We start from the raw sequence: 18357 nt of genomic DNA on the forward strand, positions 1-18357 counted from the left end.
CAACAGACTGAATGGCCCGCAAAGCCTAAAATACTTACTATCTGATTTCAAACCACCCCACCTCGCAAAAAAAAGAAAAGAAAAAAATTACAAGCCCCTCCCATGGAAGAAGACTGAATATTAAAAGGCAGCTAGCACTCTGCTTCCACTTCTGCCATTTAGATAGACCCTACCTTAGTCCTCGGATGCTCTGAATCAACCCAGAGATTCATTTTTAGAGAACTGAGAGAACAGATGGCGTGCAGTCCCTCAGCGTACTCCATCAATAGCTCTTTGCACAACAAAACTTCAGATAGGAGGTGAGCATCAGAGAGCTCTAGACTGTGTTCCCGGTAGTACCTCTAAATGCCGTGCACAGAATGTCCAGTACTAAAGATGGTATACATGACCAGAAATGTTGACTGAGTACATTTGGCTCTGAGAGTAAGGATTGTGTCTCGTGGCTTGGCTTTTGCCCCCATTGTAGTGCCTGGTGCAGCTGGTTGAGAGTGTGATGGGATTTAACAGTCCGTGGGACCAAAGGTAGGGCTGACCGGCTTTTGAAAGGGGCCTAAGAGAACTCGTACCTGACTAGGAGATAACCCCACCTCCAGTCTCAAGTGAGCCCAGGACACTTGGCTTTCTCCATCGGGCCCGTTCCTTTATTTTCACTCCCCACCTGCCAAGCCCTCTTTGAACTCTTACGGGCTGACCCTGATGTTCTTCTTCATTAACACAATGGCTTCTTGATTTAAAGAATTGTGGTCTATAATTAGTTTAACATGACCAGCTCCTCAGACCTGATCATCCTTGTTAAAATGAAAGTTCTTGTCCTACAGAACCAATATCCAAGTTAAGGAGACATGACTGTGAGAGACCTGCTTTAGTCAGCGACCTTTTTTGCTCATGGCTGACTCTTGGCTACCATCACTGGGAGCTGTCTTCTGAGTCACATCTTTTCTGTGCTGTAAAATGTTTTTTTTTTTTTTTTTTTTTTTTTTTTTTTTTTTTGCGGGCCTCTCACTGCTGTGGCCTCTCTCGCTGCGGAGCACAGGCTCCGGGCGCGCAGGCTCAGCGGCCATGGCTCACGGGCCCAGCCGCTCCGCAGCATGTGGGATCTTCCCGGACCGGGGCACGAACCGGTATCCCCTGCATCGGCAGGCGGACTCTCAACCACTGCGCCACCAGGGAAGCCCCTAAAATGGTTATTTTATAGCATGTTTATCGCCATTGCTAGAGCACGAGCTCCTTGAGGACAGGACTTACATCTTTTTTTTTTTTCTTTGTGGTTCCCACCCAGTGCTATGCACAGTGCCTAGCTTTCAGTCTGGCTTTAAGGGAAAGTTGTTGAATGAATGAGGAGCATAATAAGAGAATAAGTAAATTATGTTTCTTTGCTGATTTCTTCCCATCTCTCTTTTCTCCCCTCTTCTGCCTGTTCCAGTCCCATTCAGTCTGCACGCTGTAACTCATCCCCCACTTTTCTACGCAGTTCTCTAGTGACTGCAGTTCATAATCATCTCTCGCTTCTTAATGCATTCATAGTTAGCACCTCACAGTTTGGCACTTAATTATTTCTTAATTGATTCATCTGTGCGATCTTTGCTTCGCAGGTAGCCTGGTGTCCCTAAAGGCAAAGAAAATATATATATTTTAAGTATTTTGTACCAGCTTCCTGTGCCAACCCCCGTCCCTCTCCAACACACACAGTGATTTGCATTGAACATATAACAGATTTTCAATAAATATGTGTAAATTAACTGAATTAAGCACTGTCATTACAGTTCAAGATGAGCAGACTAGAATAAAAAGTAGCCTTCTGATGCTTCTGATACGTTTTAGAAGTATAAAAATTGTGTCAAAATTAGTCAACAGCTTTGAAAGTTACCATATAAAAGATGAATAAATTAACAAAGCCAAACAGGCAAATTGAAAAAGGCCTCTTCCTCCCTTCCCTTTTCCTTCTCTATCTCTGTCTCTTAGCCTCTTCTGTTGTTTTGTTGTTGTTTGTTGTTGTTTCATATTTTAATTTTATTGGAGTGTAGTTGATTTCCAGTGTTGGGTTAGTTTCAGGTGCACAGCAAAGTGATTCAGTTATGCATATATTCTTTTTTAGATTCTTTTCTCATATGGGTTATCACAGAACATTGAGTAGAGTTCCCTGTGCTATACAGTAGGTCCTTGTTGGTTATCTATCTTATATATGGTAGTGTGTGTATGTTCATCCCAAGCTCCTGATTTATCCCTCCCCCCTGTTGTTATTTTGTTTTTGCTCTTAATTACAAGGTTAATTTGTTTTTTGGGCAACAGACTTGGGAATCTTTTGCTCTGACCCACGCCTGGCCGTGGACCTGGCCCTGGCCCTGGAGTCTGTCTGACACACACATAGGTGCCCCTCTCCTTCCCCAGTTGACACGAGTGGTCTCTTTACGGTAGACATTCAGATCAACTATCCATATATAAGATACTGAAACTGTTTACTAGATGCAGTGATATAGGATCTTTTTACGAGCTATTTACTTTAAAAAAAATCTGATTTTCTGGGTTGGTTTAGTTTATTGTCAAAGGACAGTTTAAATGCATGATCTCTTCTGTTTTATCCCACAGAATATTCTCCCTGAGTAGCTTTCATACACTGTGAGATTGTAGCCCCCCTGCTACCACTAGGTGACCGTGTTTTAAACCTGGAATTTTGTACTGAAAAATAATTTCTTATGATCAAATTCTCTGTAGTAAATGCTGCACCTCCTTGAACTCTGATCGTGGTGTACCAGGTGTTAAAGAGGAAAAAGGACAGTTGATTTGCCCTCCACAGAGCGAGCTCTTAAGGAGATGAAAGTGTTTGTATAATGAGTAATCAGAAATCTCGTGCAGCTAACCTGCCTAACCAGGTCATCCGCCAGGCTCAGCCGAGCAGTGGGATCTACCAGAGGAGGGAGGGACTTAGTTGGGCCTTGGCATCAAAACCTGTGCTTGGGCTTCCCTGGTGGCGCAGTGGTTGAGAGTCTGCCTGCCAATGCAGGGGACACCGGTTCGTGCCCCGGTCCAGGAAGATCCCACATGCTGCAGAGCGGCTGCGCCCGTGGGCCATGGCCGCTGAGCCTGCGCGTCCGGAGCCTGTGCTCCGCAACGGGAGAGGCCACAGCAGTGAGCCACATGCTGCAGAGCGGCTGCGCTCGTGGGCCATGGCCGCTGAGCCTGCGCGTCCGGAGCCTGTGCTCCGCAACGGGAGAGGCCACAGCAGTGAGAGGCCCGCGTACCGCCAAAAAACAACAACAACAACAACAACAACCTGTAAAACCTGTGCCTGACTCTCCCCTCGGGAGGGCAGTTTTGCAGAACTGTTACTTTCACTTTTTTTTTTAAAAGTTCACTTTGACAATTTCTTTTATTTTTTTTCCTTTGAATCCTTGTGGTCACATAGAAACTGCACAGTAACCCTAAGTTTCTAGTTTCTCCTTAGCTTCCACTGCTTTGACAGTGTCAAATAAGATCTCAGGCATGATCTAGCTTTCACATCCCCCAAGATTTTTCCTCTTACACGGAGGTCTTCTTAATTTTTTTTAATGAAGTCGACCTAGTTTTTCTAACCTTCTTTTCAATAATAAAAAATGTGAAATTCTACCCAGAGTCATTTTCTGTGCCAGAACTTCATCTTAATATCTGACTTGAACTGCAGCTCTCTTATATTGATAAATACAGCCTCTAGATAAGAGGCTCTTACACAGGAGTTGAAGAACCCCAGCATACACCCCATAGTGTGTTATATTAAATGCTCCAAGGTGCTGTATTCAGTTATCTAGTTATCTTACTATGTTTGGTTGGATTTAGAACAAATGTCAGAGATTTCTTTTTCCACTTATCACCCACGGGTGCTTTCCCCCTTTTGGTATAATTGCTAAGGCTTGTATGCCTAATACGTGTATTAATTTTTTTTAACCCCAGCTGTAATATGATACTGTTTACTTGCTGAGTCATCTCTAAATTTTATTCATGTTTCCTTCATTAAAAAAAAAACAAACCCACTTGAATTTCTATTTTCTGTGTTATTCTTGGCTTAGATTTCAATTACCTTTCCAGTCATAGGTAGTAGGGCTTTTTCTTTTTATTTCTAAAAAGATCTAAGAAAATAAGTTCTCATTACATGTCAGATTGGAGCATAAATTAAATTTGAAGGTCAACTCAAATCTGTTACTGACAAACTACTGTCAAAAACTAAGGAACAATTGAAATCTCTTTTTAAAACATTCAAAAGAGAAATGCCATATTTAGTTTGATTAAGGCATATTGTTTTAGTGACATTCAAGCTTATTGCATATATTTTTAATCATTTAAAGTAATGGATTATACCCCATTTCTGAATTTCTTATTTTTTCTGCAGCCAGATGTGATACTGAAGTTAAATGTATAAAGACTTTAGCAGTTACAAGGTGTAATTATAAACGAATGGGCATGATTTCCTTGTCTTTCTTTTAAATCAGTCATGCTAGAGAAGGATGTTTTGTGGATAATCACCAAGGATTAGAGACAGTTCAAATAAGTTCCCAGAAAATGGCTCTTTCCAAAATATACAAGCATTCATTCCTTCCCTAATAAGCTCCCCTGTTTCTCCTCTTCGTATAACCCCCTTTTTTCCTACAAGTTGGTAAACTCATTGCAGGCAGGGATCATATTCTGGGAATTTTCTTTTCCTTAGCACCTACCAGAATGTCATGATCAAGATGGTGGTTGAATTTCAGATGACCCTGCATTTTTTTCATGGTAGGAAAGGAATTATGGAAATTTTACTAGTCTTTTTGTCGCCTTGCTTTTCACTGAAAACCATCAGAAACCTGTTTCTTCCATTAAAGATATTGTGTCACAATCGTCTGTTAATAAGGGACCACTCCTTCTGTTTGCCCTGGATTGGAGTGAATTCCAAGGCCTGAAAGCTTGATACTGACAGGCATAAAACGGATGTACAAATTATATCATTTTGTGGTCAGGACCTAAAGAAGAGCAGGAAGTGCATCTACTAAATGAAATTAAATGGATACTGCCTTTCCTTTCTGTGTTGTCTTTATATTCGTCAGAGGCATTTGAATTCAGAATTTAGGTCTTACATAATGCAGGCCAGTAATAGCCCGGAGAAGAAAAGTAGTTATGTAAAGATGGGTATCTAACAACCCCCATACTCCGTTGTTTTCTCCTAGAAGGTGTAACCTGCCTTTCTAAACCACTACAACGTTTTCCATAAAATAGTTTTAATTTGGGTCCCATGTTAAGCATCTGCTGTGTTCCAGGCCCTTGGTTGAATGTCGGTGACCAGCCTTGGACAAAGGGAGTCATGGTCCTTGACCCCATGGAGTGTGAGAGCCCTAACTGGGCAAATGTCTGTGGGAAAATGTTGAGGTTTTGGGCGTTTTTTAAGTCAATTATGAAGTTATCAATTATTGAATGTCTCAAAGCAATGACAAGTCATTAAATTCCCTTGAATGGATTGGAGTAAGATGAGTTTGACTAAACCCATTTTCAAGCACAATCTTAAATAAGTCTTCACTCCTAGACAGTTAAATAAGTCCTGTGTGTACCATGGATCTTTCTCTCTCTGACATCAGGAGAGAGCTACTGCCAGCCACTTGTCATACATACATTGCCTTGGAAATGTACCTTGTGCCTGTCACCATAGCAGCACCCTGAGAATGACCTCAGCAGCCACTCAAAATCATTCCTACAAAACAAATTATAGCTATAATTAACTCTCTGAATTTACTCTGCAATATAAATTGTTCAGACCTCAGTGTTTTTTAGTTAAAGGTTAAATGAATGGAGTCATCCAACATGAACCCACCCGCCCCCCATATTCCACCAGCGTTTTTCCCCCAAATATGAGGTGCTTCAGTGGAAAGTACAATTCAGTTAAGAGATTATTCCATCATTACCTCTTCTCAGAATATGACAAGAATCAACAAATAAGGATATGCTAATCTTATCATGCTAGAACTCCATTTCTAAGGCAGTAGAGTGGCTTTTTTCCCTAAGCAAATATGAAATGCAGAAAGTGCTGTGAGACCCTCCAAGTTCTGAAGCCCAGAGTGAGGGGGCCACGTGGGGTTGGGTGCTTGTGCAGGCAGAAGCTCTCCACACTGGCCTCTCTTTGGCAGTGAAAGATGCTAGTCTAGGTGGCCTGCACGTTTTACTTGTTTCTCAAGTTATCTGCAACAGGTCTTCAGATTTGGGTAGCGTTTGAGCCACCCAGACCTTCCTGTAGGAGAAAATAGATTGTGTGTCTTTTGTTTGATTGGGGGGGGTTGTTGTTGTTCTGTTTTGTTTTTCTAGTCTTGTTTTGGGGTGTTCTAGGTTTGGTTTGGTTTGGTTCCGGTTCTAGATAATATATGTTTCAACTAGCAGACCTTGATAGCAAGTTCTTTTCCGTTTTTTTCTTTTGTTAAACTAGATCAGTTTAACTTTTTTACTCCAAGTGAAGTGGGCCTTTCTCTCCACCATCCAACTAAAACAAAACAACAAGAATGTCAAGCAAGAAGTGCAGTTCACTTTCCAGTAAATTGTAAATGTATGAGGATCTTTAATGGTCATTTCCTTGCCTTGAAATATGTTGAAACCTGGGCAATGAACAGACAGAACAGAGCCTAGCAAGCAGCAAGTGCCCAGTATAGGTTAATTGTTACGTTGCCGTTATTACTCTCTGAACTATGCTTACATTGAAAAGGAGCAAAAGAAAGATGAAGGGGGAAAATATTCTTGCACGTATGAATGCTTCAGATATTCAGCTAATGTCTCAGTAGTGCCTGGCGTTCACAGAGAGAAACCACTGACAGTATTTTTAGGACAGCCTCTAAACTTGTATCAGTGGCTTTCAGTCGCAGGTGTTATATCCTGATTCTGTGTTACTCCATCGTGTTTTTCCCAGAGCTCGGTTCACCTTTCTGAATTGGAGAGAGAGACTAGCAAGGTTCTCACGTGCAGTGTGACAGGGACTCTCCCGCTTCATGTGCTGGTTCTTTAAATTTTCCTGTGCAAGGACACATGTTTAAAAATGAAGTGGCAACGAGTAGTCTGTTGAGGTCATCTTCAAGAAACGGATCAAGAAACAGAAAGCCACGATTTCTCTTTCCACAAGAACACAGTAGCACCTTGTGTCCAAGACTTAGCCACCTTCTGTTCTGACCTCTGGATTGGGTGAAGTGAGTAGAAATGGTTTACTGGGCAGCGTATTTCCGAACAAGCTTGCCAATGTGAATTGGAAGTTCTCTGATTCCTCTGAATTAAATTTTTGTATATAGTAGTTAAATAAATGATGATCTTGCAGATTTCAAAAGGTACATTCATTTCGATTTTTTCAAATCAAGGAGCTCATAAATCAAAAAACTCCATCTATACAGAGTACCCAGTTGATTTTGCATTTATGGAGTCATGAGCTGGTTTATCTGTAGGATGAGATACAGGCCAACACCCAGAACATGGGCTTGTTAACCCCATCAGGCACCTCCTAGACCGTGCCAGCATATTCACTAAAATTTGAAGTCCAGTCCTTTTTTACATTTCCTTCCTGCCTCTCAAGCCCATATTCTCCCAGCCTCTCCCTCTTTTTGTCCCCCAGCTACTTTTATAATAATTAAAGATATCAGGCTGGTTTCTGTCAGCCAGTAGAGAGCTAATTGCCAGCTAAAGAATCATTGATGTGTTTGGGACAAGGCCACTAGAATACTAATTATAGTTGCTTTGTATTAGGAATTTCCCGACTAATATTGTACTTTTTTGTCTTAAAGAATTGATACAGCTCCAAAAAGGCAGTAATTTATTTCTTTGTTAAAGTCAGACGTAGCTCTACTACTTTATGATCCCATGAATCTTAGAGACTTAAATTTTTTTCAATACTCAGTTTCAAATTTAACAGTATCATTGATATGGAAACCCCACTAGTAAGAAGGATATTTAAATAATGCTAAACCTAAATCTCAGCATGGGAAACCATCCATCCATTCAGCAAATAATCGTTAAGTACTATTTGCCAGGCACTCTTTTAGGTACTAAGGCAGGAATAACAGGGCGAGGCAGTCTTTATCCTGGTAAGTCATGTCCCCTGAGTGTTTGTGCCCCTGCTGAGTTATGCTCCACACCAGACATTCCCCGTTATGTGTCTCAGAACTCACTGTCTCTTGTTTGTGGGCATAAAGGGGTTGAAAATCGAATCTCTTCCAAGTCTATAATGGTTCTACCTTTTCTTTAAATCTTATTCACACGTTAGTTACTTTCTGTATATACTTTGCAGTTGTATGTTTTGAAATCATATCTGTGCTCCATCCCTTCCAGAGCCAAAGGGAACATAGTGACTCTTTGAAATCATGCGGATGCCGTGCAGAACAGTCATTTTTACCTGTTTGTCATCAACTATATCAAATTATGTCATTCTTGAAGTTGTAAATGATTTTTGCAATTTGATAGAATGGAAAGTGAATGGAATGTAACACTTTTGAAATGATAAAATTATACTATGGAGAACATATGTGTGGTTGCCAGGGGTTAGGATTGGGATGGGTAGCACACAGAAGTTTCTTTTTGCTAACGGAACAATTCTGTATCCTGATGGCAGTGGTGATTGCACGAATCTCTACATGTAATAAAATTTCATAGAAGTATACACCCCCCAAAATATGTGTGTGTGTGTGTGTGTGTGTGTGTGTGTGTGTGTGTGTAAACTGGTGAAATCCAAGTAAGGTCTGTAGTTTAGTTAATAGTATTGATCAGTGTCAAATTCCTGGTTTTGATAATATACTATGGTCACATAAGATGTTATCATTGGGGGAAATTAGGTGAAGGGCACAGGGGAATTCTCTGTAATATTTTTGCAGCTTCTTGTTGAGTCTATAATTATTTCACAATAAAAAGCTTTTTTTTTTTAGTGGAAAAGTGTCATATAAGCAGATAAATTTAAAGTTTAGGTGTGATGAGTCTATACACTGGGAATATCCAGCCTTTGATAGTGTTGCCTCAGTAACTAGAAATCTCGTGGCTTCACATTAATTGTGAATGACTTAGGCTTTGGACAGAGTTTAGGACATGGTATGCTGCTGTCTTATAAGGAAATACATTCCAGGAAAGGGCTCTGATGTTCTGTAAAAAGGCAAAAAAATTCATCCTGACCTTATGTGTAGCTCTGTTATCTGTTTGTTTATACAAATAACATTTGTATAAATAATTCAAAAACTATTTGCTTTAAACTCCTGCTTACCCACCAGACCTGCTAAACAAGTAGAGGGTAGGAGACTCATTTAATTCTTTTCTTCTCCCCCTTTACGTTCTGTCAGGGTTCTATTTGACAGTAAGAGAAGAAAAGAGAAATACTGTGAACCAGGTCATCCATAGATGGACAACCTTGCTCTGACTAACAGAAGGTTGACTGTATCTTTCACTTCCCAAGCTACTCTACCACTTTCCGATATTTTTCTTCCTTCTCTCACTTCTGTCTTAGGATTCCTTGTTGTCCTTCCTTTTCCATCAGCAGGTCTGGTGTGATGGTGTCACTGACGTTCTCATGTGTCTTCCCTCCTCCAGCTATCTTAATGACTTGGACCGCGTTGCCGACCCTGCCTACCTGCCTACGCAACAAGATGTGCTCAGAGTTCGAGTCCCCACAACAGGGATCATCGAATACCCCTTTGACTTACAAAGTGTCATTTTCAGGTAGTACCTGAGTCCGTAAAATCCGCTTCCCAGCTCTTCTGCCTTGAGCACATTTTGTGAACTCTATGAATATTGAAACCATGTGTAGACTTTAAAACAATATCACCTTTATAACAGTTATTATCATTGGAAACACAAATGAAATAATGTGTCCCTGAAAGAGGAAGCAGAGGAAAGATGTATGGGCAGGTTTCTTATTTCAGGTTAAATCACTGAGAAATCAGTGAATAGTTTGGTGGTGGTTAAAAGTTACTCAAACATTGGTCCAGACTAAAACTGGTTGGGAATCATTTTAACTCTGAGGTCATTGTTTGTACATTGTACAAACTGTATTTTTACATGTAAAACATGTACATGTAAAAACTGTATTTTTACATGTGTATAAGATATAAGTTATCTTATAACCCTATTAATAACAGAAATTACAGGTTGTCAGAAGCTTTCATGTTGTTTCCTCCAGGTCCTCTGGTACCAAGGTAGAATTTTTCGGTAGCAATAAGAATACGGGCTATTTTGTACTCCTAAAATGAGTTGCCTGAAAAATTTAAAAATACATGGTTTTGGACATGGATTGATTAACCTAGTCTAAATTTACATAGGAAAATGGAATGAAAGTTTATTACTTTCTCCCTTGCTGCTGCTATTCTTTCTGGGTAATACTTCAGCTGAAGTAGTCTAATTTTTTTTAAGATGAGAAAAAATAAACAAGACTGATGTACTTTCATTTAATCTCTTGTTACACAATCACTCAGATGTACTTTTAGTTAGGATACAAACCACATGGTACATGGAGAAATGAGGCCATATGAATATGTCTTTGGGTGCAGAGAGTTGAGTTCCTTGGGAGAGCCATCCATTTAAGACAACTACATACAATACAGGGTTGTGAAGTGGAAATGAATGTAACTCCTGTGATGTAACTCTGCCATGTGACCCTGATGGGCAGGCCCTCCATCATTCCCTGCAAAGCACTGTGTGTTTCATTCTAATCAGTCTCTGCACCTGTGGTTACATCTGGCTGCCATACGCTACTCTAATAGACATAGCCATAAAGAGGGTGACACTTTGGAAATAATTTCTGAGCCTCATTTTTTTCATCATTAAAATGGTTACATTAGATGATCACCAAGGCTCCCTATAGCTCCAGCATTCTGGAGTAAGTTTTGAGTTCATTGCGTTTAGAGATCTTTAATTTGAGACACCAAATTTCCTTCTGCTTATAACCATGTTAGAATATTTTCAGAAAACATAGAGCATTTCATGGAGATTTTCATCTCCTTTTTGCTTTATGATTACTGAAATCTGAAACCAGGTTACTATTACATCTTGGGTTTTTCCCCTACATTTTGGGCACTAGCTTTTAAAGGACATTCTTTGGCACTTCAGTAAAAGTAATGACTTAGAAGAATAATTTCTTGCTACCATCAAAAACATCTTATAGGATTTAGCATGACAGGATTTCATGGAATGAGGATTTTATATAAATGAGCATATTATTGACTTGACATCAGAGAAGAGCTAGCGTTTTAATGTTTCTAAAGACCTAAGAATTCTAGTTTTGATGTCTGTCGTTCATAGGTCTCCTTGGATCCATTGTTTTGCTCCTCAGATATCCCTTCCATAGGAAACTTTTCATAGTAGTCACTGGAAGATTCTTGATTTCTTAGTTTAGGTTTGATCCTTAGAGGCAGGAAAATACCAGGAACAACTGCAGTTTTCAGCAAACACTTAAAGAGCCCTACTCTCAAACTTTTACACCTAAAACTCTCATTTTCTGAAACTGTTTTATCTTGTAAACATTGTACACATTTTAGTCGTTATGGATTGAACAGTTTGAAGAAACGTGGATTCGTTACCAAGTTCTGCTAGATATTTTCTGTATACACAAGCCCTCAAATTAATTGATGCCAGTGTTGATTCCTGAGCACAGAATTGACGTGTAAAAACAAATCCTTGATACAGTTCAACTGGTGGCCTCTTATAGCATCTTGATGTTTTATACATACCACCCCTAGCAGTTTAGCAAGGTGACTTGTGCATAAGGCTAATTGCACCATGTTACCCAACATGATTGGACTGTCCCAAATTATTGTCAATATTGGAAAGAAAAAACAGCCCCAAAAGCTTACCTTCCTGATGAAGAGGAAGGTTTTGTTTGCATTTAGTTGAAGCATTACACACCCATGTTGAAATACATAGCATCTTACACCTTTTAAATGATTTGTAGTCATTCCTAACTTCCTTGAGAAATACATGAGGATCTTCATTCTCATTTTATAGGAAAAGAAACTGAAGTCAGTATTTGCCATTAGAACGGAACACAAATAAAACTCATTTTGTTTCTGACTCTTCTGTGCTTGATTAAATAAAAGCCTTTTTTCTTGGCTTGGCACAGGATTTTTTTTTTTTTTTTTTACAAAATTATAATTTTTATACGTATGAGGTAACTTTCTAATAAGTGCAATGAGTTATTACCCAGAATGTCTTGACTTTGATTGTTAGGTAACAGAAAATTAGTAGATGTTCAATAAGTGTTAATTGGATTGGTTTTGATGACCATTCTCTTTAGAGAGTAGGTTTCCTAAGTTTGTAAGTAAAGCTATATTTATATTGATATTTTTTATGTGCTATTAATATGAATATTATTAACCTTGCAGAATGGTCGATGTAGGGGGCCAAAGGTCAGAGAGAAGAAAATGGATACACTGCTTTGAAAATGTCACCTCTATCATGTTTCTAGTAGCGCTTAGTGAATATGATCAAGTTCTCGTGGAGTCAGACAATGAGGTGAGTGCTCTGTGGACAGGCAATGGATTCTCATTTTAACATCTGATACAAATAAGTGATAGGGTATGGGGTAAACTGACTTCATTGCTTTCTTGACTACTGATTTGGGAATTTTTTTAAATAACCCTGTGGTACCACGTGGTATACTCAGAACAGTAAGATGTTTGAGCAGGTCTGTGTGTTCAGGTCTAATTTGACCCTATGTGATACTTTTAACACTACACAGAGGCTCTGAAAATGAAGATAACAAGGAAATCCCTAGGCTAATTGTCACATTATTTTATAGCCTTCTTCCTACAGGATGGAGTTGGGAGTGTTCGAGTGAGTCAGCCTGTTTTGTTCTGTTTTCATTTAGTTTAAATTGTTGTTTGTATGAAGGGTGGGTCCCAAAGAGTACTCAAAACCTCTCTTGGGAAATGTGAATGACTTTGCAGCTGGGCTCTAAATCAGTTTGTTCTGGAGCCAAGAAGTGTCCTAGTGATGTGGCCTTTCTGCTCTTATAGAATTCTGTAGGCTGCTGCATAACTTTGTTCTCTACTAAGCACTGGGTGATTGAAAAAGCATCCTTGATATGCCTGTCTGGAGAACTGATTCAGTGTTGTCATCTCCTCCCTATTGCATGAAATTCTAACAAGTATAAATATGGATTTTTAGGATGATAAAGGCTCCATGGTGAGTCAGAGTTGATTGTGGAGGATAATTAAGGGGCACAGAAAACCGTGGCTTTGACCTGGAGTTCGGTGTGTATTGGGAGAATGGAGAAGACACCTTTGTTATACTGTTAGAGGCAGAGTTTGCAGACTGACATGCCAATAGTAGATATTAAATTTCCTCCTAATAGGGTAGAAAATAAAGAGAAGGAAGTGAGTATCCCCAATAGCTGATTAAAATAAGATCTGGTATATTAAAATGTACTTCTAATTTTGTACAGTTTTTTTGGTACATAAGAATTCTGGCTTCTTGGTCCTTTTAAATATTTTATTTTTCTGCAGGTATTAATATCTCTTAAAATACATATCCAGTCCTACATAGCATTTTTTTTGTATGTAGGATTGATGAAGAGTTATGAACCAGTATCCCATATACAGCTGAGTCACCTATTCATACATTTCAAATGTTTCCTGGGTTACAAGTGTATGGGCTTTTGAACCAATCAAAGAAGTTCTTTTTTTGGTTGTTCATGTATATCTTGCTATTTAAGGAACTTCTTTTTAACAATGAGGTTTATCAGCCATTTGCCCTCTATAGCCTTAATGCAAAGTGCCTGAAAAGCATGCTAAGATATATGAGAATCAGTTATCACACTTTGAGTTAAGCAGTTACCATCAGAATTTGAGCTATGATATCTCTATACGTATTTTTTTTATATCTGTTAGTTGTTCCATAATCTTTGGGTATAGTATTTTAAACATACTACATATCTTGGAAGCATATGACAACATTTTTTATTTCTTTGAATGTTGAATCAAGACAAAAAATATTTTGAGCGCTCATCTACTATGTGCTGGATACCAGGGTATCTAAAGAGATACAGAAATGGAAAAAAAAAATCAACATTGTCCTAAAGGACCTCATAAAAGAGGGATGCTTTTGTCAAAATAGATAGTCCGAGAGAAGGAAAGCCTTAGTTATAAAGGTCATCATTTCTTTTCTTTAGTTTGCTGTCCAGTGAAATAAAATTAAAGACATTTTCAACTGCACAGAAGACGTAAGACGCATGCATAATTTTATTTCTTATGTCACTGTTTACATATAGCTAGAGGAAAACAAGTGTTTATCAATACACATTTTATATGAGATAAATGCATTCTATTTATAAAGAAATATATTCTGTGGCCTTCCCTGGTGGCGCAGTGGTTGGGAGTTTGCCTGCCGATGCAGGGGACACGGGTTCGTGCCCCGGTCCGGGAAGATCCCACATGCCGCGGAGCGGCTGGGCCCGTGAGCCATGGCCGCTGGGCCTGCGCGTCCGGAGCCTGTGCTCCACCACGGGAGAGGCCACAACAGGGAGAGGCCCGTGTACCGCAAAAAAAAAAAAAAGAAAGAAATATATTTTGTGATTTAATGCTAATCAGTTTACCACTTTAAAATTTGCAATTCATCAGCTAATTCTAGCACATAAATCCAGTTAAAGTTTCCACAGAATGAAAGTTTCCACAGTTACTCGCCATTCAATTTATAAGCAGTACACACATCTAAAAATACATCAGTTTCTTTGATTCCTGTGGTGATGCCTTATGCTACAAATTAAAATAATAACTCTATTATTGTTCATTAGGACTCCCTAACCACTTGTGAATATTTTTAAAGCCTACCTTGTAATATTACGGTGTTCTTTTCAGATATCAGGTCAAGCCTGATGGTAGTATTGGAGATGATCTTAAACATAATAAGAAAAAAATACTGCTCATTAATTTCTTCATCCGTGTTAGCCATAGTCATCACTGTTGGTAATTAGGAAACACTGTCAAAAGTATTTTTTAATGTCAGGATGTAGTCCATTATTCTTTTTTCTTTTCCAGTTATAGTAATATATGAAAATGTCATTGCCTCTCTACTTTCTTAAATCATTAAAAAAAACTCAGAACTATAGAATTCTACTTTCCCCACATTTTCAGGGTTTGGTGAGACAAAGCTGGAATAGACTCCTAAAACATTTTGTTCTTGGTTTTGAAATCTGATGTTCATAATTTTAATCCAAAGCAGACTTTGTTATACTTCCCTTGATATGTATTCGTGAGAAAAACCTGGAAATGGATACTGACAATCTCCCTTTTATCTTGGGGAACTGTGGAAAATACATTGCAGACCACAAGCAAAAGCAGCTACGGGAAGTATTTTATTTTAGATTATTGCTTTGGCTTTTATTATGTATTAATCTTCAAAATTTGTATGTAGATGTGCTTTTGTCTGTCTAGATTCTCAGCCTCCCAAGAGTTTGGGGAATGAATTTCTTTCTTTATTTTTTTTCCTCCAAAGAAGGAAATATGTTATCAAATAGTGGGTGAGCATAATCAGGGTTGTAGAGCTGCGTTGATTTACATATTCCTTTTGCTGTCTTGATTTCCCTTTGATAGCACACCAGCACGGAGCCAGTTACTCTGCTGTAATTCTTTCACGCGTACATTATTTCAGTACCCCTGAAAGCCCAGAGCACACAATAAGGCATTCACATAACATATTTCAGCTCATCAGTGTGTATCCAGATTCTGTCTTTTAGTCCTTGTTTTTTGTGGTTCTCTGTTACATGAGTATCTGAGCACTAATACAAACTTGTTTCTCAGATATTGACTCAGGGACTGTCTTACAGACCAAGTTTTTATAGAATCCCAAAGACTTAGGCCGCTTTTCTCCAATGCTTCCTTTTTGAATGTATGCTTCTAACTTATATTAATTCTTTTGAAATGGTCACAGCCAATTAGGTTTTAGTTTTATTAAAATATCGAGATAGTTCCCTGTACCCCAGGTCCTCCTTTGAACCAAGATGGATTCCCATAAACATTTATCCTTCAAATCTGATTCTTGGAGTTGCTCGATTGATTTTAAAAAGAATAGTAAAAGGAGAGAGTAGACGTTTATAATACCTTACCACTTTATGCCTATTCAGAACTTGCTTAAACCATTACTTATCTGAATCTCACCAGCTGACCTCCCGTGAAGTGAGAAGATCAGGTTTGCTGAGGATACAAGAATGGAGAGATTAAGGCCCATGGCCCAGGTCACTCAGGGCCCCCATTCCTCCCCTTCTAGACCAGCTTTCTTTCCCTGCTTCACAGTGTCTTCCAGAAGTTAGGGATAAACTGAGAGGAAAAGCAAGAGGAGCTGTTAAAGGTGGCCAAGAACACAGAGGTAGAATGAAAATCCTGACCCTGCAGGAGTTGAAACCCCTCTTCTCTACCTCTAAACTCTTGTTATACTCACATGAGACCAGCCAGAGATCCTTTACCAGTAATTCACAGTTTCTGTATTGCTCTTGTGATTTTAAACTATCCTAAAACAAATAATCTAAAATATGCATTTCCTTCAGACATTTCTCCTCTACTAAGTTTTAAAATGAAGCCATTTTGAAGTTATTCAACTGCAACCAGAGTCTGAACATTTTCTTTAAAAGTGTGAAACCTGTACTTTGTTCTGCTCTTAAAACTTCAAGTGAAGTTTGGGAATTTTTTTTTCAGATGAAATTCAGCTCTAGGGGGAGGAAACTGACTAAAAATTGAGGAGAAGAAATTTGAACTCCAAAAGTAAGAGCTTAGGTTAAGATATCTGGTCTCAATGGGATTGGTTCTAGCCCTCCTTTATTGACTCTTAATCAAATTATGAAATCAGAAACTACATCTTGCCCCTCAGTCTTTAGTATACGACTCAGAGTCATGGCCTGATTAACAAAAATATTCCTGAAAGATGCCCTACTTTTTTTATATTTAACCCCTTTCCCATTTCCTCATTCCTTTGTTCGTTTTCAGCCACTTGTTTCTTTTCGAAACTCCTTCTCACACCCTTTTCATTCGCTGTCATTTCTGTTTGCTCATTATTTTACTCCTCCTTAATTGCTTTGTTCTCAATGCTGGAAGGAAGCCAGAAGGAAGTATTCTGATCACCATTTATGAGTCTGAACCAGAGACCTGCACTTAGTGCTAGTAAGGGTGTGGGGAAGCAGACACACAGGGACACCTTATGTGTGAATGTATATTGGAAATCTTTTAAAGACTATATGGAACCCATATTAGTGTAATCTATGCAATAGTTTTTTTTTAAGATGAATTATATGAAAAAGATTGCAAAGTAGTATATTTGGTATAATCTGATTTCTGTAATCACAACAAATTACATATATATAATTATTATAGGGAATGTTATTAGCACACCCACCCACCCCCCAAAAAAAAGAAAATGGAAGATTTTCTACCTAGACCAAAGTGTAAAGCGTGATTGTCATTGTTGCTAGGTGATGGCATTACAAATACGTGAAATGATAATTTTTTTAAGTAAAATAAAGTAAGACTTCAGACTGGAACTTTAGCTCTGCTGTTTACCAACTTTGTCCGTTTTCTTTTGAATTTTCCATCTTTTTTTTTTTTTACTGGTTTGTGGGAGTTCCTTACACTCTTGGATGTGAACCTTTTGTCATGTGTACTGCACATATCTTCTTCCACTTTGTAGCTTGCCATTTATTCTCTTAATGGTGCCTTTTGATCTACAGAAGTTTTAAATTTTAATATAATAGAAATCTATCAGATTTTTCCTTGATATTATATGCCTCTGTGTGTGTGTACATAATCACATACACACAGTAGGATAAAATAAATCACCTGAAAAATCTGGATGAAAGGACAGTAAGGATTGGAGAGTGAGATGAAGAATTAAAATACAAATCAGGCAATCAGGTACCTTTCCTAGTGGTAGTCCATAGATTTAGTCAAGCGTCTCTTAGCAACCAATAAAAGGAAGTAACCATGGTCTGTTACAAGGTTCACTGTGTCTATATAAAAAGAAAAAGTTAGCTTCTCCTGGTACTGGGCCCTCCAAGTGACTATTCCCTCAACTTTGTACAGAGATGCTGCAGGAGGTAGTAAGTTATATCCGTGACAGTTCCCCTCCAGGAAGCCAAATATCAGAATCACGCGGCCTGTTTCTTAAGCTTCCTTCAGTGTAAGTTGGTGCCATAGTATCAAAGTTTGTGATGGGCCAGTAACATGGGGTCTAAACCCACAGCTTGATGTAAGAATAAAACTGAGAATAGCTAGGGAAGTGGATTTTGTTTACCTTTGTTTTTATAAACTATTTCAGTGATACAGGAGACTATAAAATTATAGAGAACTTGAAATTTTTGACATATTTACTTTAAATCTTTATTTTCACAGAAATAAAACGGTATAGATACAATCAAAGTCCTTGTGTAAACTTCCC

General features: G+C 38.6%; 1 protein-coding gene across 1 annotated transcript in view; it reads left to right on the forward strand.

The window, feature by feature from the left end:
• LOC102979158 (guanine nucleotide-binding protein G(q) subunit alpha) overlaps positions 1–18357 on the forward strand; it is a 302187-nt gene that overhangs the window by 213987 nt on the left and 69843 nt on the right. The window contains exons 4-5 of the mRNA XM_024126785.3: positions 9535–9663; positions 12321–12450. Of these exons, the coding sequence (XP_023982553.1) occupies positions 9535–9663; positions 12321–12450 (259 nt within the window). The remainder of the gene's footprint in view (positions 1–9534; positions 9664–12320; positions 12451–18357) is intronic.

This window comes from Physeter macrocephalus, chromosome 9 (assembly GCF_002837175.3).
Source record: "Physeter macrocephalus isolate SW-GA chromosome 9, ASM283717v5, whole genome shotgun sequence".
NCBI classification, from domain to species: domain Eukaryota; kingdom Metazoa; phylum Chordata; class Mammalia; order Artiodactyla; family Physeteridae; genus Physeter; species Physeter macrocephalus.